This window comes from Xyrauchen texanus, chromosome 18 (assembly GCF_025860055.1).
Source record: "Xyrauchen texanus isolate HMW12.3.18 chromosome 18, RBS_HiC_50CHRs, whole genome shotgun sequence".
NCBI lineage: Eukaryota > Metazoa > Chordata > Actinopteri > Cypriniformes > Catostomidae > Xyrauchen > Xyrauchen texanus.
In genome coordinates, this window is record NC_068293.1 from 43,205,600 (window position 1) to 43,226,466 (window position 20,867).

At 42.7% G+C, this 20,867-nt stretch overlaps 1 protein-coding gene across 1 annotated transcript in view; it reads right to left on the reverse strand.

Annotated features, from left to right (window-relative positions):
• trpm2 (transient receptor potential cation channel, subfamily M, member 2) overlaps nt 1–20,867 on the reverse strand; it is a 46,807-nt gene that overhangs the window by 18,368 nt on the left and 7,572 nt on the right. The window contains 25 exon segments of the mRNA XM_052148372.1: nt 36–207; nt 794–932; nt 3,817–3,935; nt 5,353–5,578; nt 5,847–5,954; nt 7,158–7,270; nt 8,152–8,169; nt 8,171–8,298; nt 8,380–8,515; nt 9,864–9,953; nt 9,955–10,005; nt 13,925–14,247; nt 14,250–14,265; nt 14,794–14,825; nt 14,828–14,914; nt 15,933–16,035; nt 16,124–16,249; nt 16,251–16,325; nt 16,406–16,467; nt 18,555–18,695; nt 18,698–18,734; nt 18,894–19,060; nt 19,245–19,277; nt 19,280–19,415; nt 19,417–19,425. Of these exon segments, the coding sequence (XP_052004332.1) occupies nt 36–207; nt 794–932; nt 3,817–3,935; nt 5,353–5,578; nt 5,847–5,954; nt 7,158–7,270; nt 8,152–8,169; nt 8,171–8,298; nt 8,380–8,515; nt 9,864–9,953; nt 9,955–10,005; nt 13,925–14,247; nt 14,250–14,265; nt 14,794–14,825; nt 14,828–14,914; nt 15,933–16,035; nt 16,124–16,249; nt 16,251–16,325; nt 16,406–16,467; nt 18,555–18,695; nt 18,698–18,734; nt 18,894–19,060; nt 19,245–19,277; nt 19,280–19,415; nt 19,417–19,425 (2,647 nt within the window).

Consider the following 20,867-nt stretch of genomic DNA (forward strand, 5'->3'; position numbering starts at 1 on the left):
TTGACTAGATTGTGCAATTAAAAACGAGTGCTCACTGTCTATATTAGTGGGGACGTTGCCAAATATGATGAGGTACGGTTCATAGACTGCTCCACGAATGATCCAATTCAGTCTCTGTTCATTCTGAATCAAGATGCCCTGTTTGGCCACACCGTACGCGACCACCCAGATACTGAGCAGAAACATGAAGAAGAATAAATCCATCATCTGCAGAGGATAAAAGCACAAAGAGAGAATATGAGCAGAAATGAGGGCAGTGGAAAAGATTTTAGAAAATTATTTTTTTGTGCCAATTTTCTTAAGGGTCTCATATTTATTTAAAGTATATATATTTAATCCCACCCAAAAAATTTTTTTTGAAAATTGAAACATTTTAAGAGTGAAAATAAATAAATAATAAAATAAAAATATATAGAAAAAAAAAATTTGAAGAAAAAAAAATATTTTGTAGAAAAAAAAAAAAAAAAAAAATTTCAGAGTGAAAAATAAAAAAATTATAAAAAAAATATAGAAAAAAAAAATGTGAAGATTTCTTTTTTTTTTTGGTAGAGAACAAAATCATATTTTAACTTAAGAATGAACTGAGACACCATTTTTTTTTTAGCAGCTTAAAAAAATTAGCTTGTTTTCATGGGGAAGAAGTTCTAAGTTCATAGTCCAAATAACCTTTTTTTATTTTATCTCAAATGATATCGGGTGTGACCCCTTTAAAATCACCATATAAAAAGTGTAGAATTACAGCATTACATCATATATTTGAATAGAATTAACTGAGTTCATGACGTTGACCCACCATCCTCCTGACAATGATTATTTTTGGGCCCAGGGTTCGGCTGATAGTGAAGATGGCCATTAATCGCAAGCAGAAGATGATGAAATCGATGCACAGTATAACTTTACCTACATAGAACACAGTATCAGAGGCCTGAAGTCTGCAAGACAAAGAGAGAGTTTGATTAAGATAAACGATATTGATTTGGTCTTCTTTTCTTTGAATCTACTATCAGTGTCTGATTCACAAACAAATGACTCTCATGAGCCGGTTCATGTGAATCTACAGCATGAAATATACAGAATGACCAGAGTAGTTCAATTCCGAATGAATGACTCTTACTACATGGTTCATTTGAATCTAGTCTCATTCTCGGACAAATGACTCTTAAGAGTCGATTCTTTTGAATTTAAAGCACGACCAGAGCAGACTGATTCACAAATGAATGACTCTTACTACAGGGTTCATTTGAATCTAGTCTCATTCTCGGACAAATGACTCTTAAGAGTCGATTCTTTTGAATTTAAAAGCACGACCAGAGCAGACTGATTCACAAATGAATGACTCTTACTACAGGGTTCATTTGAATCTAGTCTCATTATCGAACAAATGACTCTAAAGAGTCGATTCTTTTGAATTTAAAGCACGACCAGAGCAGACTGATTCACAAATGAATGACTCTTACTACAGGGTTCATTTGAATCTAGTCTCATTATCGAACAAATGACTCTTAAGAGTCGATTCATTTGAATCTAAAGCACGACCAGAGCAGTCCGATTCCCAAATGAATGACTCTTACTACATGGTTCATTTGAATCTAGTCTCATTCTCGGACAAATGACTCTTAAGAGTCGATTCTTTTGAATTTAAAGCATGACCAGAGCAGACTGATTCACAAATGAATGACTCTTACTACATGGTTCATTTGAATCTAGTCTCATTCTCGGACAAATGACTCTTAAGAGTCGATTCATTTGAATTTAAAGCACGACCAGAGCAGTCCGATTCCCAAATGAATGACTCTTACTACATGGTTCATTTGAATCTAGTCTCATTATCGAACAAATGACTCTTAAGAGTCGATTCATTTGAATCTAAAGCACGACCAGAGCAGTCCGATTCCCAAATGAATGACTCTTACTACATGGTTCATTTGAATCTAGTCTCATTCTCAGAAAAATGACTCTTAACAGTCGATTCATTTGAATTTAAAGCATGACCAGAGCAGTCCGATTCCCAAATGAATGACTCTTACTACATGGTTCATTTGAATCTAGTCTCATTATCGAACAAATGACTCTTAAGAGTCGATTCATTTGAATTTAAAGCACGACCAGAGCAGTCCGATTCCCAAATGAATGACTCTTACTACATGGTTCATTTGAATCTAGTCTCATTATCGAACAAATGACTCTTAAGAGTCGATTCATTTGAATTTAAAGCACGACCAGAGCAGACCGATTCCCAAATGAATGACCCTTACTACATGGTTCATTTGAATCTAGTCTCATTATCGAACAAATGACTCTTAAGAGTCGATTCATTTGAATCTAAAGCACGACCAGAGCAGTCCGATTCCCAAATGAATGACTCTTACTACATGGTTCATTTGAATCTAGTCTCATTCTCAGACAAATGACTCTTAACAGTCGATTCATTTGAATTTAAAGCACGACCAGAGCAGTCCGATTCACAAATGAATGACTCTTACTACATGGTTCATTTGAATCTAGTCTCATTATCGAACAAATGACTCTTAAGAGTCGATTCATTTGAATTTAAAGCACGACCAGAGCAGTCCGATTCCCAAATGAATGACTCTTACTACATGGTTCATTTGAATCTAGTCTCATTATCGAAACAAATGACTCTTAAGAGTCGATTCATTTGAATTTAAAGCATGACCAGAGCAGTCCGATTCCCAAATGAATGACTCTTACTACATGGTTCATTTGAATCTAGTCTCATTATCGAACAAATGACTCTTAACAGTCGATTCATTTGAATTTAAAGCATGACCAGAGCAGACCGATTCACAAATGAATGACTCTTACTACATGGTTCATTTGAATCTAGTCTCATTATCGAACAAATGACTCTTAAGAGTCGATTCATTTGAATTTAAAGCATGACCAGAGCAGTCCAATTCACAAATGAATGACTCTTACTACATGGTTCATTTGAATCTAGTCTCATTATCGAACAAATTACTCTTAAGAGTCGATTCATTTGAATCTAAAGCACGACCAGAGCAGTCCGATTCCCAAATGAATGACTCTTACTACATAGTTCATTTGAATCTAGTCTCATTCTCAGAACAGAGCAGTCTGATTCCCAAATGAATGACTCTTACTACATGGTTCATTTGAATCTAGTCTCATTCTCAGACAAATGACTCTTAACAGTTCGATTCATTTGAATTTAAAAGCACGACCAAGAGCAGTCCGATTCCCAAATGAATGACTCTTACTACATGGTTCATTTGAATCTAGTCTCATTATCGAACAAATGACTCTTAAGAGTCGATTCATTTGAATTTAAAGCACGACCAGAGCAGTCCGATTCCCAAATGAATGACTCTTACTACATGGTTCATTTGAATCTAGTATCATTATCGAAACAAATGACTCTTAAGAGTCGATTCATTTGAATTTAAAGCATGACCAGAGCAGTCCGATTCCCAAATGAATGACTCTTACTACATGGTTCATTTGAATCTATTCTCATATCGAACAAATGACTCTTAACAGTCGATTCATTTGAATTTAAAGCACGACCAGAGCAGTCCGATTCCCAAATGAATGACTCTTACTACATGGGAGTCGATTCTGTTAAATTTAAAGCACGACCAGAGCAGTCCAATTCACAAATGAATGACTCTTACTACATGGTTAATTTGAATCTAGTCTCATTCTCGGACAAATGACTCTTAAGAGTCGATTCTTTTGAATTTAAAGCATGACCAGAGCAGACCTATGCCAGAATGACTCTTACAGACGGTTTCTTTTAATCTGCTGTGTGTCCAGTGTATGATATGAATGTACCTGCAGACCAGACCAGTGATGAACAGCAGTATTGACAGCACATCCAAAATGTTCCACAGATCCTTTATATACATTTTCGCTTTCCTCCGAAAACCAGATCCATCAAAGTCATGATAAAGCTGCGGAATATCAGAGCGATGAAAATTGTGAGTCCAAACATACAAAAACAACAACTTGATTTTCAAATAATTGGGTTTCTTCAACTTTGGGATTTCTTAAAACTGGATTTTTAGAAAGTTAAGTCTTATTTTAATCCCCTTTTTCTGCCAATTTGGAATGCCCAATTCCCACTACTTAGTAGGTCCACGTGGTGGGACAGTTGCTTGCCTCAATCCGGGTGGTGGAGGACGAGTCTCAGTTGCCTCCGCTTCTGAGACCGTCAAGCCGCGCATCTGATCACGTGACTCGTTGTGCATGACACCGCGGAGACTCACAGCATGTGGAGGCTCATGCTACTCTCCACGATCCACACACAACTCACCACACGCCCCATTGAGAGAACCACTAATCACCACCACGAGGAGGTTACCCCATGTGACTCTACCCTCCCTAGCAACCAGGCCAATTTGGTTGCTTAGGAGACCTGACTGGAGTCACTCATTCGAACTCTTGACTCCAGGAGTGGTAGTCAGAGTTAATACCCACTCAGTAGCGGTTCTAGCATGTTTGGCGCCCTGGCCGAAACCCGCTTCAACACGCCCCCTAATGTTGTTGACCGGGGTGAGGGTGGAGGGGCATGCCTCCACCGCCTCGTGCCGCCCCCCCGCAAGATGCCGCTTCAACACGCCTCCTAAAGTTGTTGACCGGGGTGAGGGTGGGGGGGGTGCCTCCACCGCCTCGTGCCACCCCCACCGCAAGATGCCGCTTCAACACGCCTCCTAAAGTTGTTGACCGGGGGTGGGGGGGTGCCTCCACCGCCTCGTGCCACCCCCACCGCAAGATGCCGCTTCAACACGCCTCCTAAAGTTGTTGACGGGGGTGGGGTGCCTCCACCGCCTTGTGCCACCCCCACCGCAAGATGCCGCTTCAACACGCCTCCTAAAGTTGTTGACCGGCGGTGGGGGGTGCCTCCACCCTTGTGCCACCCCACGCAAGATGCCGCTCAACGCCTCTAAAGTTGTTGACCGGTGGGGTACCTCCACTGTGCCCCGCAAGATGCCGCTTCAACACGCCTCCTAAAGTTGTTGACCGGCGGTGGGGGGGTGCCTCCACCACCTCGTGCCGCCCCCTCTGCATGATGTCGCATCAACACGCCCCCTAATGTTGTTGACCGGGGGTGGGGGGGGTTGCCTCCACCACCTTGTGCCACCGCCCCCCCCGCAAGATGCCAATTCAACACGCCCCCTAAAGTTGTTGACCCATTTCTTTAAATAAAATGACCCAGCCCTGGTCTTGTTAAGGCTCATCCTAAATAAACACAATTCAATAATATTTTCACTCTTTTTACTTCATTTTGCAAAATTTAAGTTTGATTGGAAAATTAGCACAAATATTCAGTAACACTTTACAATAAGGATCCATTTGTTAGCGTCTCACCTGTCTGACCTCCTCACACACCAGTGAGGTGAGCCACACATAAAGCAGAAGTTCTTTCCATGACGGAGACGGCTGGAAATCAATCATAAGCACCACAGCGAAGAGCCACAGGAAACCGAAATAAGAGGCAATGTTCCAGTAGAACTTCACTTGAGGAGACATGAAGAGACTCATCAAACGAGATGAACAGTTCAGCGGCTCCAGTTCAGAGTTCTGTGACGGGCCACTGAGTGAACAAGAACACAAAAGGACTCTCATTCATTGGGTGTTTCCCCTAAAATCCAAACTAAGGTATATCTCAGCCATGAGCACCAAGATTGAAGTTAAAAGTGGTTTGAAGAAATATGAATTGTGAGTTTGTGAGTTACTCAGTAAATACATGAATTCTGACATGATGTAACACAGCATAAACCATCATAGAAATGACAGAATCTTACTATACAACTGATAGATTATACCCCTGTTTAGGCTCATGGATGGGGGCCTTAACTAACCGAAAGTGTCGTTTGAGTTTGGCATCTGTGTTTCCTGCAGAGATTGAATCCATCGCTAGTTTCAGCTGCTCCGCCCTCTCGTTCTGCTTCTGGATGTCTTCATCACGCCTGACAGAAACGCACCAACATCATTAACACAACATTACACTTAACAGACAATAGGGTCTTTTTGAATTCCCTGATCCTAAGCATAAAAGAGCATTATTGCCTTCGCATGCACCACCATCAATTAAAAACCATGGATTAATTTTATGCTGTACAGGTAAAATAGCATTTGAGCTCTAACTCTGTCCAGTGTGCAACACTGCCATCTTGTGGTATGTGCATGGAATGTCTCATAGACCTGATTTCTTCCCTAACAATTAAAAACTTGTAGGAATAATGATCATGAATGTATAATGAGTAACAATTCCCCTGACACTCACATACTCTTCCGAACGTTTACTACTCTCCTCTGCCCTTTTGCTCTGTAAAACATCACGAAAATCAGGCCCTCCCTATCTGAGCATGCCACACAACTCCTCATCCAGGCTCTTGTGCTATCCATGCTGGACTACTGCAATAGTCTTCTGGCAGGCCTTTCTGCATGTAGAGTCCAACCTCTGCAATTGAGCCTTCATCGAGCCTAAGACAGCGCACGTCAGGCCTCTCTTCTAAAACACATAACTGGCAATCAGAAGGTCGCTGGTTCGATCCCTCAGCCACCACCATTGTGTCCTTGAGTAAGACACTTAATCCAGGTTGTTCCGGGGGGATTGTCCCTGTAATAAGTGCACTGTAAGTCGCTTTGGATAAAAGCATCTGCCAAATGCATAAATGTAAATGTCTTCATCAAACTGAACTGGCTGCCAATGGCTGCTCGAGTTAAGTTCAAGGCATTGATGCTTGCTTACTGAACAACCACCAGCTCCGTGCCACCCTATCTACACTCACTACATCAGATCTACGTGCCCTCCAGATGTTTGCGTCCGGTGGGTGAATGCCACCTTGTAGTGCCACCTCAATGGACAGAAATCACTGTGACTTTCACTTCAACTGTCCCACGCTGGTGGAATGACCTGTTAAACTCCACCTGAGCAGCTGGCTCTCTAACATCCTTCAAAAGCATCCAAAGACATACAAAATAAAAAAGTCTCTCGTCTTCCTTGCTGGGGGTACTTCTCGAAACAATTCTGAAACTTGTATTACAGCACTTGTGTTACTACTGCCTCCCTAGGATGATTCGCTTCTGTTGTTCTCCTCACTTTGGATAAAAGCATCGGCTAAATGAGTAAATGTAAAATGATGTCAGTGATAAACTATTGTTATTACCTGAAGGACAGGAAGCCGGTGTATATGAGAGGAAAGAAGATCATACTGAGCAACACCTTCCAGTGCGGATTATCCACTGATAACTCTCCATACCAGATCTTTGTGAGCAGAGCCTGACAGACACACACACACACACACACACACACACACACACACACACACACACACAAACCATAATGTAACTATGGTATAAAACACTAACGGATAGATAAAGCTATTACGTAGGATCAGAAAATAATTGCATGGGAAAGCAAACTATTGTGCATATGTAACCGGCACTGGTCGTCCCGCTCCAACGGGACTCAAACCGACATAAGAGGCATAGGAGGGGGGTGCGCTAATCAAAGCTACAGCCTCTAGCGTCAGTCGCTAGTGCACCTCTTGAGGTCAGGAGAGTGAGGTTTACACACTGCACAGCTATCTATCAGCTGGCTCCCGTTACACTCACCCCCCTAAACCTCACTCCCATCCGGGTCACGGCACCATTGTAACCAGTCCTGCTCGCCCCGCTCTGAATGGGACTTGAACCGGCATTTCCGGCGTGGGAGGCGGGTGCTCAAACAAGGAGGCTAAAGGCTACAGCCTCTAGCATCAGTCGCTAGTGCACCTCTTGAGGTCAGGAGAGTGAGGTTTTACACATTGCACAGCTATCTACCAGCTGGCTCCCGTTACACTCACCCCCATAAACCTCACTCCCATCCGGGTCACGGCACCATTGTAACCAGTCCTGCTCGCCCCGCTCCAAATGGGACTTGAACCGGTGTCTCTGGCATGGGGGGCAGGTGCGCTAACAAGGAGGCTAAAGGTAGCTCGCTCAGCTATGTGTAGCTCAGCTAGCCCTGGATTCAAACTCACGACTCCAGGTGTGATAGTCCAGCGTCAATACTCACTGAGCTGCCCAGACCCCCGCATTAAATATTAAAAAATGTTTTGGTGGCCCAGAATTTGCTTGGGCAGCAACCCAAAAAAATCAAAGTTGTCAAAAGCGTGTTACCTGAACTCCTGAGTGAGCTGATGAACCTTTTATCGTCAGCCTCGAGAGCAAGCCAGAGACACGTGGTTCTGCCCCATGACGGCGAGATGCGGATGAGCAGTTTCTGAGCTCGCTGCGAGTCCCAACTGTGACACTCACTAAACACACCTGACAGAGGAAGTCACAGACACGGGGTTAAAGGTCACATAAACAAGAAGCAGCTCAGGTCAGAGGACTGCGTTGTCATACCGATGGCTTGTTTCTCGTAGTGGTTGGCGAGTTCGCTCATGTCCTTTGCCTCTTCAGTATCGTCTTCTCCACTCTCCTGTGCCAACTTCCTCAAGATCTTACTGGCTGCCAGAGCGGCCGCGATACAATCTCTGCACTGCAAATTGAAATAGTAGCTTTCCAAGTCAAAAGATTGACATTATCTTCCATTGTAAGTGACTCACTGCAACCACGATTTTTGCTTTTTTTACCCCTTGTGTTGTGTTCGTTTTGTGCTGACACATTTTGTGTTGCCAGTCAAATATGACCGGCCCACTAAGATTGTTTATAAATCTCTCATATTGCATTATCACAATATATTGCATCAGATCTTTTAATCAACTTTATCATTTGCAAATTGGCAAACTCACGACTACAGGTGTGGTAGTCAGCGTCTTTACTTGCTGAGCTACCCAGACCCCCTCAGTATGTCATATCTGCGACAGTATGCTTTCTGAATACCTCCCTCATTTGTTGTTGTTCAGAGAGTCTGATTGTCCTGCCCCGAATCACGCCATTGGTTGAGTAATGTTGTTGATGCAAGTCTAAGCAGGTCGCTCAAAACAAACACAGGAATTTTTACAAAGCAGCAGAAACACAGTGTCATTTACCCTTCAGTTACATAACCAGCTTAATGGATTGATTTATTCACTTTCACAGAAACTTGCATCCACAGATGAGCTACTGCTGTCTCTGATGTATATTTTGGGTGTCTTTGTTTCTTCATAGTATCGATGTAACTGGATACATGACTAAGTTCAGGCATGCAACACTGAATGGCGCTAGCTGATTTGCTCAGGGGTTGTTGGGGCTATTTCTTCCATCAGCTTGCACGGTAAGGTCTGCTTTTGTCCCTGACACTTAGAAGCACACCTTTATCAAGGCTCTGGCACACATCGCTATCTTACATATATATATATATATAGCTAGGCTAGTTTAGTCACTAGGTACATAAGCTCTGGACTTTCCTGGTCCAAGTACACATTATGATTCAGGTCACTAGCCATTTCAGCCTTTCGGCTTAGCAGGCAAAGGCACACCTCGCTAGCATAATGTACACTCGGTGCACATGGCTCTTGGAGCAGCAGCAGTACACAAGCCTTGGTGATAGATCTGCTTGTTTATAGGGATGCATTTATGTCTAATTGTGCAAAAGCCTGTCATGCATGCTTGATGCAGCATGTCTTGTGTGGATCTAATTGTGCAGCAGCATGAGCATGTCCACATGCTTTACTCAGTATGTCTGTGTACGTTCTAGCAGTAGCAAGTGTCCCTACTATTATTATTTATTTCTGTTTTGAAGTTTAACAATTAGCAAAGAAAAATCATTGAGTGCACCTTTAAGTTAATGGCTATGTTTTGGAACAAGTTAGCTGGATTCCAGCTAATCAGAGCTGGTTTGAAACAGTAACAAACCCGCTCCCATTTTAAGGTGGGTTTTCCAGCAGGGTGGCGCCTGACAGTACCTGTTCCCAGCCAATTTCTGCTAGTTCCCTGTTATTCTGTACAATGGCCCAGAGGAAGAGATCTCGCCCTGGGTCCCAAACCGTGTCCACGAGACCACTCCTCTCCAGAACACGGCAGCTCCACCAGCCCTTTGGATGGCAACTGTGAGAGATTAATAAATTAATACATTAATAATCAAATTCCCTCACCCTCATGTTGTTCTAAACCTATATGACTTTTCTTGTCTCAGTCACAAATTCACTTTCATTGCATTTTTTATTTGCACACAATAAAAGTGAATGGTGACTGAGATGGTGACTGAGATGAAACTTTTTGTTTATGACAGCTAGTGGTGTGGTTGCAACTTAATATCTTATGCCATTCTGCTTCTCAAGTCATTTTCTTTAGTAATGTTTTGATATTTTTGCCCAAAAAATAAGACAGTTTTTGCAGTGCCGTGTCTAACATTCAGCATGACAGTTCCTTCATTGTTCCACAGAAGAATGTCATATGGAACAACATGAGGGTGAGTAAATGATTGAATTAATATACATTTTTGGGTGAACTATCCTTTTAAGTGTACTAAAAATAGACTTCATATTTTATGTTTACAGACATGTTTTCATGAGATTCCCCATCATATAGCCATTAATTTATTACTTAGTATTTTCTGGTAAAAAATAAATAAATAAATATATATACAGTGTATTTTACAATAATGTTATATATATATATATATATATATATATATATATATATATAATTTATAAAAATATAATACACACACACACACACACACATATATACAATATATTTTATAATTATTTATTATTATTATTTTATATATATATATATATATATATATATATATATATATATATATATATATATATATATACAGTATATTTTATAATAATTGTATAATTTTATTATTATTCTTATTTTATATATATATATATATATATATACACACACACACCTAAAGGATTATTAGGAACACCTGTTCAATTATCTAATCAACCAATCACATGGCAGTTGCTTCAATGCATTTAGGGGTGTGGTCCTGGTCAAGACAATCTCCTGAACTCCAAACTGAATGTCAGAATGGGAAAGAAAGGTGATTTAAGCAATTTTGAGCGTGGCATGGTTGTTGGTGCCAGACGGGCCGGTCTGAGTATTTCACAATCTGCTCAGTTACTGGGATTTTCACACACAACCATTTCTAGGGTTTACAAAGAATGGTGTGAAAAGGGAAAAACATCCAGTATGCAGGGACGGACTGGGGCTAAAAAACAGCCCTGGACTTTCTCCCAAATAGGCCCATCATCCGGCCATTCGCCACTAGCCGCGCAACAGACACTAGTAAAACATGTAAAATATTCTGACTGACTGTTATTTAGACCGTTATTTACTTTATGGTTTCCATGGTGACGCGTCATTGCTTGTCACGTGACACACCGCAGCCACAACAGCACTGAATGAATGATGATATGCTTTATGCCGTTTTTCCTTTTTATTAAAAATATTCACACATTTGTTAGCATGTTAGCATGAAATATCTGATATTCAGATTGTCAAATAAATGCAAGTGGGTGAGTTTTGTTGTCTAAACACCTTTATAACGATCGCGTTAGTTGAGCTGTGAGCGATGGGCGCCGTCATAGTGCCACAGTTCAGAGAATCGGATCTGTTGGATTTAGGCTACAACACGTTAATTCATCCACTTCTCCCAAAATACATGAAAGTAAGTGACCGGTGAACTGGGAGAAGAATAGAGTAAACTTTAAAGTTACTTTCACAATGTGTATCTGATTGATATGAATAAAACGTGTCTAATTATTATGGAAAGGAATATTATTGCCGTTTCCATAGACATCAGTGTGTATTTTACAAACTCTATGTCTCTCTAAATGTATTGTATTGTTTGTTTAGTACCTACGTATGTGAAATGAAATTATATGTCTGAAACCTAAAACCTAAAAGAAACATTATGTGGTTGAAAACACTGAAAACTAAGTTGTGATATGACAGCGCTGAGCGCGTCCGTCTCTGGCTCAGCCAGCCAACGCGCAAGCACATTTAATATTAGCAGCTAATCACGGTGCACTGACCGTTCTAATCACACTGGTGTGTGTGTGTGTGTGTGTGTGTGTGTGTGTGTGTGTGTGTGTGTGTGTGTGTGTGTGTGTGTGTATGCGTGACGCGGCGAAAGGGTTAATTTCGTCCTGGCTGCAGCTCATGTACAAAACTGTACATTTTTCTAAACTGACCTGCTTCCATTACAAATCTGACTGCGCCGGGACGAATCACAAACTGGCTAGTAGGCCGACTCTTCTTCCTCAGTTTTTTTTTTACACGCTGCATATAAGTGATCGTATTAGTGTCCCTACTGTTGGCTGTTCATATTGCTTTATTATACTTTTTTTGTGCCGACGGATCGCCCTCGGTTGGACGGCCGTTCTGGACTTTTCCTAACGCACAGATTGTCAGTCCGTCCCTGCCAGTATGCGGCAGTCCTGTTGGCGAAAATGCCTTGTTGATGCTAGAGGTCAGAGGAGAATGGGCCGACTGATTCAAGCTGATAGAAGAGCAACTTTACCTGAAATAACCACTGCTACAACCGAGGTATGCAGCAAAGCATTTGTGAAGCCACAACACGCACAACCTTGAGGCGGATGGGCTACAACAGCAGAAGACCCCACCGGTACCACTCATCTCCACTACAAATAGGAAAAAGAGGCTACAATTTGCAAGAGCACACCAAAATTGGACAGTTGAAGACTGGAAAAATGTTGCCTGGTCTGATGAGTCTCGATTTCTGCTGAGACATTCAGATGGTAGAGTCAGAATTTGGTGTAAACAGAATGAGAACATGGATCCATCATGCCTTGTTACCACTGTGCAGGCTGGTGGTGGTGGTGTAATGGTGTGGGGATGTTTTCTTGGCACACTTTAGGCCCCTTAGTGCCAATTGGGCATCGCTTAAATGCCACGGCCTACCTGAGCATTGTTTCTGACCATGTCCATCCCTTTATGGCTACCATGTACCCATCCTCCGATGGCTAATTCCAGCAGGATAATGCACCATGTCACAAAGCTCGAATCATTTCAGATTGGTTTCTTGAACATGACAATGAGTTCACTGTACTAAAATGGCCCCCACAGTCACCAGATCTCAGCCCAATAGAGCATCTTTGGGATGTGGTGGAACGGGAGCTTCGTGCCCTGGATGTGCATCCCACAAATCTCCATCAACTGCAAGATGCTATCCTATCAATATGGGCCAACATTTCAAAAGAATGCTTTCAGCACCTTGTTGAATCAATGCCACGTAGAATTAAGGCAGTTCTGAAGGCTGAAAGGGGTCAAACACAGTATTAGTATGGTGTTCCTAATAATCCTTTAGGTGAGTGTATATATATATATATATATATATATATATATATATATATATATATATATATATATATATATATATATATATATATATATATATAATAAATAATAATAATAATAATACAATTATTATAAAATATTACACACACACACACACATATATATGCAGTATATGTATATAAATCACAATTATAATAATTATTATTATTCTATTATAATTATTAGCTTGTTATATGTAAACATCCTTAAAACAAGAACAAAAATCTTGAAAAGAAGAATAAGATTTTAATAATGTTTTTACGTAAATGTTCCCTTAAAAGCAAAAATAAAAAAATAAATAAAAGTTCTACCATTGAAGCTAGTTTTGTTTTCTTACACCATTGGCATTTTTTTATTTTGTTATATGCATAAACATTAAAAAGTTTTTTTGATTTCTCTAAAAATAAGACAAAATGTGTCACATTACTCAAGTAAATGCATCTTATCTTAAACATGTTTACATATTTTTACTAGATAACAAGAAAATGTTCCGTAAGAAAAAAGTTTTTTGCCAGTAAATTAAATACAGTATTTATTCTGCCCTGCATTAATCTTGTTGTTTCGTAACAGTTAATACAGTGAAGTGCAGACAAACCCACTTCCTTTTTGCCACTGTTTGTGTAATGTGGTTTTTCAGCAAACTTGCCGTTAATGCAACACCGTCTGTGGCTGTCTTCTGCTGCGAAGTGATGTATAACGGTTGAGTGAAGCTTCCCAGCAAGTGTCGAACCTCTTCTGACACGTGACTCAGTGAAATCTTTCTTCTGCCAGGGGGCATCGATTGACCCCTGCGGTTTTTGCCACCCTGGACACGTTTGAAGAGTTTGCGCAGGAAGAAGCAGGCGGGGAGATGGGCGTACAGTTCACACAGCGTGTCCTCATGTTCGAGAAACTGTCGCACACACACTCCATTCTCCAGTAAGAGGCGCACAAACTCAGGCTTGTCACCCACCAGCGCGGAAAACATAGCGGGTGCAGATCACTGGACTGAGAAAAAATGGGCATTCTTTACTTTCAAATATAATCAACCAAATTTAAACACCAGAACTATGATCTTGATGAGGTGAGGATATTTTTGCCTTCTAAGGGGCTGTTCAAATAGAATGCATTCTTTTTTGTTGTTGAAGAAACTAGATGCAGCGCAATGAATGGAACCGAATGCAAGTGTCTCCAGCAGGGCGCGGGCTGGAAGGGTGGCACGGGGTGGCAGATGCCACCCTAAAAGTGAGCTTTGCCTCTCCACTTGCCACCCCAACCCAGACCCGCTCACGGTGCATTGTTGCATGGAGTCTGGACACTGTTTTTCGCCTGTTCTCGCTGCCACCTTTCCATTAATAACTTTACAGCCATGTTTGCACATTTCATCCACACTAGAATGGTGTTTTCTTCCACCAAAAACGGAGTGCTTCAAAAACATTCTCCACATACTTTGGAAAACACGTAGGAAACTGAAAATTAAGTTTTAAACGGATTATTGTGGCAGTACTTTAACCATTATGTTGTATTTTTACACACCGCCCACTGGCTCTCCTCGTTGAATATCTCGCCTCTGCGATGTCGACTCGGTTCCAGGCCACGGCGAGCTCCAGCTGTCTCTCCCAGGACTGTCGACTGCCATGCTCATCACTCCTGGAGGCTAAACACAGAGGACATGATGTGTCTTTCACACTTCTTCCCTTTGATAGCCTACCTGTGTTTTAGTGCTTTGAACTTCTAGAACGTAAAAACATTTAAAACTCTTTAAAACATGTTTCAATAGTTTTGTTGTTGTTGCTTGTCTGCTGTCACTCTCAACTTACCACACACCCCATTGAGAGCGACCACGAGGAGGTTACCCCATGTGACTCTACCCTCCCTAGCAACCGGCCAATTTGGTTGCTTAGGAGACCTGGCTGGAGTCACTCAGCACGCCCTGGATTCGAACATGTGACTCCAGGTGTGATAGTCAGTGTCAATAGTCACTGAGATACCCAGACCTCCGAAATTACATTTACATTTACATTTATGCATTTGGCAGATGCTTTTATCCAAAGCGACTTACAGTGCACTTATTACAGGGACAATCCCCGAGCAACCTGGAGTTAAGTGCCTTGCTCAGGACACATTGGTGATGGCTGTGGGGATCGAACCAGCAACCTTCTGATTACCAGTTTACCAGTGCTTTAGCCCACTATGCCACCACCACTCCAGAAATTCTTTATTTTTTTTATAAAACGACCATCTCCTTTGTCTTGCTAAGACTAATTTCTTAGCTAACATACACAGAATTAAATCATATTTTGTGAATGTGTTCAAGCCAGACTGAACTGTGAGATACAAATCCCTTGTGCATGTGCAAAACAACAAGATAGATCCGTTCAGCACTTTCTAGAGGCCATCAGAGCGGTTTACCATTATGCATTACAGATGCATCTACTTTGAATCTCTTTAAGCTGATTTATATCCATGGATCCATTAGATAAATAACGTTGACAGGCTTTCGATCATGCAGCAAATGATCCGAAGCAATGTAGACTCTCATCCCTCCATTACCAGTGTAATCCAATTACCCTTTGCTGGGAAAAGCTCATTTATGTCTTGGATGTACTAGATTAAGAAACGCTGTGAAAGCACTTGAGAGAAAGCGGAGTGTTGTGGGCGAAATGGGACGTTACCTTTCAACAGTGCCTGTAGGATGGCAACATCAACGTCGCAGTTCTTTTCCTCGTCGATACGAAACACAGTAAGCAAGTGTGGCATCCGGATTATATCCTGAATCTAAAGAAAGTACAAAAAACAAACCTGTTAACTAATACTGTGCAATTATGCCCAACAATTGTGGAATTGTTCTGAAATCTTCAGTCACCTTCTTGGTCCACTCAATGATCTGCACCTCAGAGAAGCTTTTGTACTCTTGGCCAAAAAACCTCTTCATGAGCTGGCCGATATGCACCAGAGTGACCTTTGACACAGGCAGGGTTGCCACCTGAGCTGATGATGTCGGCGAGACGGCCTGACCCTCTAGTACTACGCACGCGCGTGTTGTTCAGCATGGAGTTGTAGATCGCCTGCAAGAATGTGATTCTGGCTTGACAAAAGGACATTCGCTCTACGAGCTGACGCTTAAAGAGTTAAATAGAGATCTCACGCTTAGAGTTCCTGGTCCACCCTCCAGCACCACACACACCACTGGTATCGTCACTCCACTCTCTGATGGAAACACAATGCTCATTAACATACTGCTTCACAAATAATAATAAAAACTCATGAATTCATTAGAAGGGCATCTTTTGCATGGCATTTCTGTCCCACATTTCAATGTCGCCGAAATGGTTTCCTCATAAGGGTGGTGGGCTTGTCCCTTAGAGATAGGGTGAGGAGCTCAGTCATCCGTGAGGAGCTCGGAGTAGAGCCGCTGCTCCTTTAGGCCAAAAGGAGCCAGTTGAGGTGGTTTGGGCATCAGGTAAGGATGCCCCTGGGGTGCCTCCCAAGGGAGGTTTTTGAGGCACGCCCAGCTGGGAGGAGGCCTCGGGAAGACCCAGGACTAGGTGGAGAGATTACATCTCCACACTGGCCTAGGAACGCCTCGGGGTCCCCCAGTCAGAGCTGGTTAATGTGGCTCAGGATAGGGAAGTTTGGGGCCCCCTGCTGGAGCAGCTGCCCCGCGACCCGACTCGGATAAGCGGTTGAAGATGGATGGATGGATTTCAATGCCAATATCTGACCTCGAATCAAATACAGATTTTCCACTGAAATGGTGCTTGCACCCGATCCTAAATGGTTTAAGGATCATTGACAAATAACGCTGTCAGATCTTATACACACGTTCATATGTAATCTGTGTGTCCATAATGGTTTCATATATGTTTGAAAAACATTTAATTGCATGGTGTATCCATCAAGTAAAAGGCATTAAAATACTGTCCTTGCATCTTGAGTACATGAGAATGGACCGAATGGATCGTCCGTCCGAGAGAGAGAATTACAGGCAGCTGCCCTGTATATGATTGTGTGTATTTTTATTTAATTTAATATTATTTAAAAAAAAGACACACAATCACACACAGGGCAGCTCATTCACCAGTTCTTTGTGTTTCCCGATCACTCCTCCACATTCTCAGGCGGATCGACAGCTGCTCCTCCCGTGTGGATCGGAGTCAAACCTCCGACCCCCAGTGGACAGAACGCCCCTCCTTGTTCCCGGCGACCGTGGGGACACTCCTCTGCCCCTGACAACGGCCCTACTGCTCCAGGTGGTTGGGGAGGAGGAACGGCGATCTACTCTCGACCCCTCCGCGTTTATGGGGGATGTCCGGGCACTCCTCAGCCCCTGGCAGCGGCTCCATCGCTCTAGGTGGTCGGGGAGTCCAGTCCCCACTTGCCTCGCGGATGGCGGCCGCTCCCAGCGTCCGGGCGGTCGGGCTACTCCGTCACCTGGCGGATGGCAGCGGCGCTCCCTGGGTGGACTGCAGTGTCGAGGACTCTGTGACGGGCATCCCTCCTCCTTCCCGGTTTTGGCACCAGTGTAAGGGGATAAGAATAAACACATACAGTGCAGCTGCCCGTAATTCTCTCTCTCCCTCAAACTGTCGTCACTTTATCCCTCCCGCACCCCATCAGGACGATTGGGGACCAGGCGTGCATCATTCCAGCCCGGCCCGCCCCTCCGATCTACACATAAGTTTGGAAAAAACGATTGTGGCATTTTCTACCTAAAATATAAACACACACACAAAAAAAATAATCGTAATGATTTTGAACTCAGAAACTGAAAAGCATTTTACGAGTAATTGTCCAAGTAATTTTTTTCTTGAATAACTTAACAGATCCGAACAAGCTTCACATCACTGACCAAAACAATTGGCCAGTCACTTTACATGCCAGTCAAACAGTTCTTCCTGTCTTAGTGGGCAGTTTATGGCCAGAATAAGCCACAAAAGGTCTAGCTATGCAAGTACATTCAGCCCTTCCTCTGACCCTTTGTGTGTGTGTTTCTTTCAGCAGTCTGGTCACTATTTTGGGGCGGCTATGGCTCAGGTGGTTGAGCTGGTCGGCCACTAATCGCAGTTCAATTCCCGGCCCACATCCCGAAGTGTCCTTGGGCAAGACACTGAACCCCAAGTTGCTCCCAATGGCAGGCTAGCGCCTTGCATGGCAGCTCTTCCGTCATTGGTGTGTATAAATATGTGTGTGAAGGTGCTGAATGGGTGATTGGGACACAGTGTAAAGCGCTTTAGTAACCGCTAAGGTTAAAAAGGCGTTATATACAGTAAGTGCAGACCATTTACCATATTCACCTTTGTTCCCCAACGGTTGCTGAGAAATGAGTTTCTCCAGTCGGGCTCGCAGTTCAATCTCGACTCCATACTGTCCCTGAGTGCCGTCATCCACCAACAGGAAGTGAGAATGATTGATATCGAGACAGGAGAGGCGCCCTGACCCTGCTCATCCAGAGAGTAGTATGCAGGAAAACAACCCTAAATGAGACATACAATGAATATCAATTAAATATTAAGTCTTTGGGCACTATGTGGCCAAAAGTGTGACAACTAGCCCCAGTCTCCCTGTCATTGTGTCTTAGGGTTAGTGTGTTATATTTTGGTCGTAAGCGTTTTCAGGTGAGTGACTCATCTCACGCTTGGATCGACGAGTGTGTGACGGTTGTGGATGACACCCCAGGTTGCCATGCCGACGACTACGATCTGTCTCTCCATTGAGCTGCTGCTGAGTGTGTAATCTCGCACGGCCATTCCCACGTGCTTCATCACACCCGTGTGTGTACCCCCAGTCAAGATCCAAGCACCTGTCGCAGGTAAACACTCTTAACTAGAGAAGTGTAGATGTCTCAGAAAAGGTGTCTAAGAGATGTATAATGCACCTTTATGGGACAGTTCAGCCAAAAATGAATATTCTGTAATTATAGTCAGTACACTGTATGCTTTCTATTTACTATTCACCATGTTCAGGTACAGGCTGCTGGACTATACCTGTGGTCTGAGCGACTTTGATGAGGCCGCGGTGAACTTGTCCTTCAGGTGAGTCTTCATGTGGAAGTTCTTGGCTCCACCGGTCACTGATATCAGCAGGTTTGGTGGAGGAAGTTTCCACTGATCTGTCATCAGCTGGTACAGACGGTCAGACGGGGTGTCTGACGACACACCGAACATACTTCACACACACACACACACACACACACACACACACACACACACACACACACACACACACACACACACACACACACACACACACACACACACAAAGACACATCATAGAAATGAAAATGTCATTTATACGCTCACCGACCAATTCATTATGCACACCTGTACACTTAGTTATTCACGTGATTATCTAATCAACCAATCGTGTGGCAGCAGTGCAGTGCATAACGTCATGCATATACGGGTCAGGAGCTTTAGTTAATGTTCACATCACCCATCAGAATGGAGAACATTTTTGATCTTAGTGATTTGGACCGTGGCACGATCTGAGATTCGCGATTCATCAGACCAGCCGATGTTTTTTCAGTCTTTAACTGTCCAGTTTTGGTGAGCCTGTGCCCACTCAGCCTGTTCTTGGCTGACATAAGTGGAACCCGGCATGGTCTTCTGCTGCTGTAGCCCATCCGCCTCAAGGCTCGACATGTTGTGTGTACCGAGATGCTATTCGGCTCACTACAATTGTACAGAGCGGTTATCTGAGTTACTGTAGACATTGTCAGTTCGAACCAGTCTGGCCATTCTCTGTTGATCTCTCTCATCAATAAGGTGTTTCCGTCCACAGAACTGCCACTCACTGGATGATTTTTGTTTTTGGCGCCATTCAGAGTAAATTCTAGAGTAGTTTGTCTCCTACATGATTGGCTGATAAGATAATCACATGAATAAGTAAGTGTACAAGTGTACTAATAAAGTGGTTGGTGAGTGTGTGTGTGTGTATATATATATATATACACACACACACACACACACACACACACACACACACAGTACACTGTATATACAGGTATATACACATACTGTATATATGTACCGAAATTAGAATAATTATTTATATGTATATTTTTTTATGAGAATGAGTTTAGGGGTGAAATGTGCTTTTATTTTTTCTGATTTAAATAAAAATATAATTTTATAATATATGTTTATATATATATACTGTCGCCTCACAGCAAGAAGGTCGTGGGTTCAAACCCTGGTTGCCCCGGCCTTTCTGTGTGGAGTTTGCATGTTCTCCCGTGTCTGCGTGGGTTCTCTCCGGTACTCGGCTTCCTCCCACCATCCAAAAGACATGCAGGCTAGGTTAATTGGTGTCTCCAAAAAAATTGCCCTAGGTGTGGATGTGGAGGTGAGTGTGAGTGTGAGTGTGAGTGTATGTCTGTCTATGTGTGGCCCCTGCGATGGACTGGCTGACCTGTCCAGGGTGTCCCCGCCTTTAGCCCAATGTTAGCTGGGATAGGCTCCAGCCCCCCACGACCCTGTACACAGGATAAGCGGTTGACGATGGATGGATGGATGGATGTTTATATATATATATATATATATATATATATATATATTTTTTTTTTTTTTATTATTTTTTTTTTTTAAGTTACAAAGTTAAGTTACTGT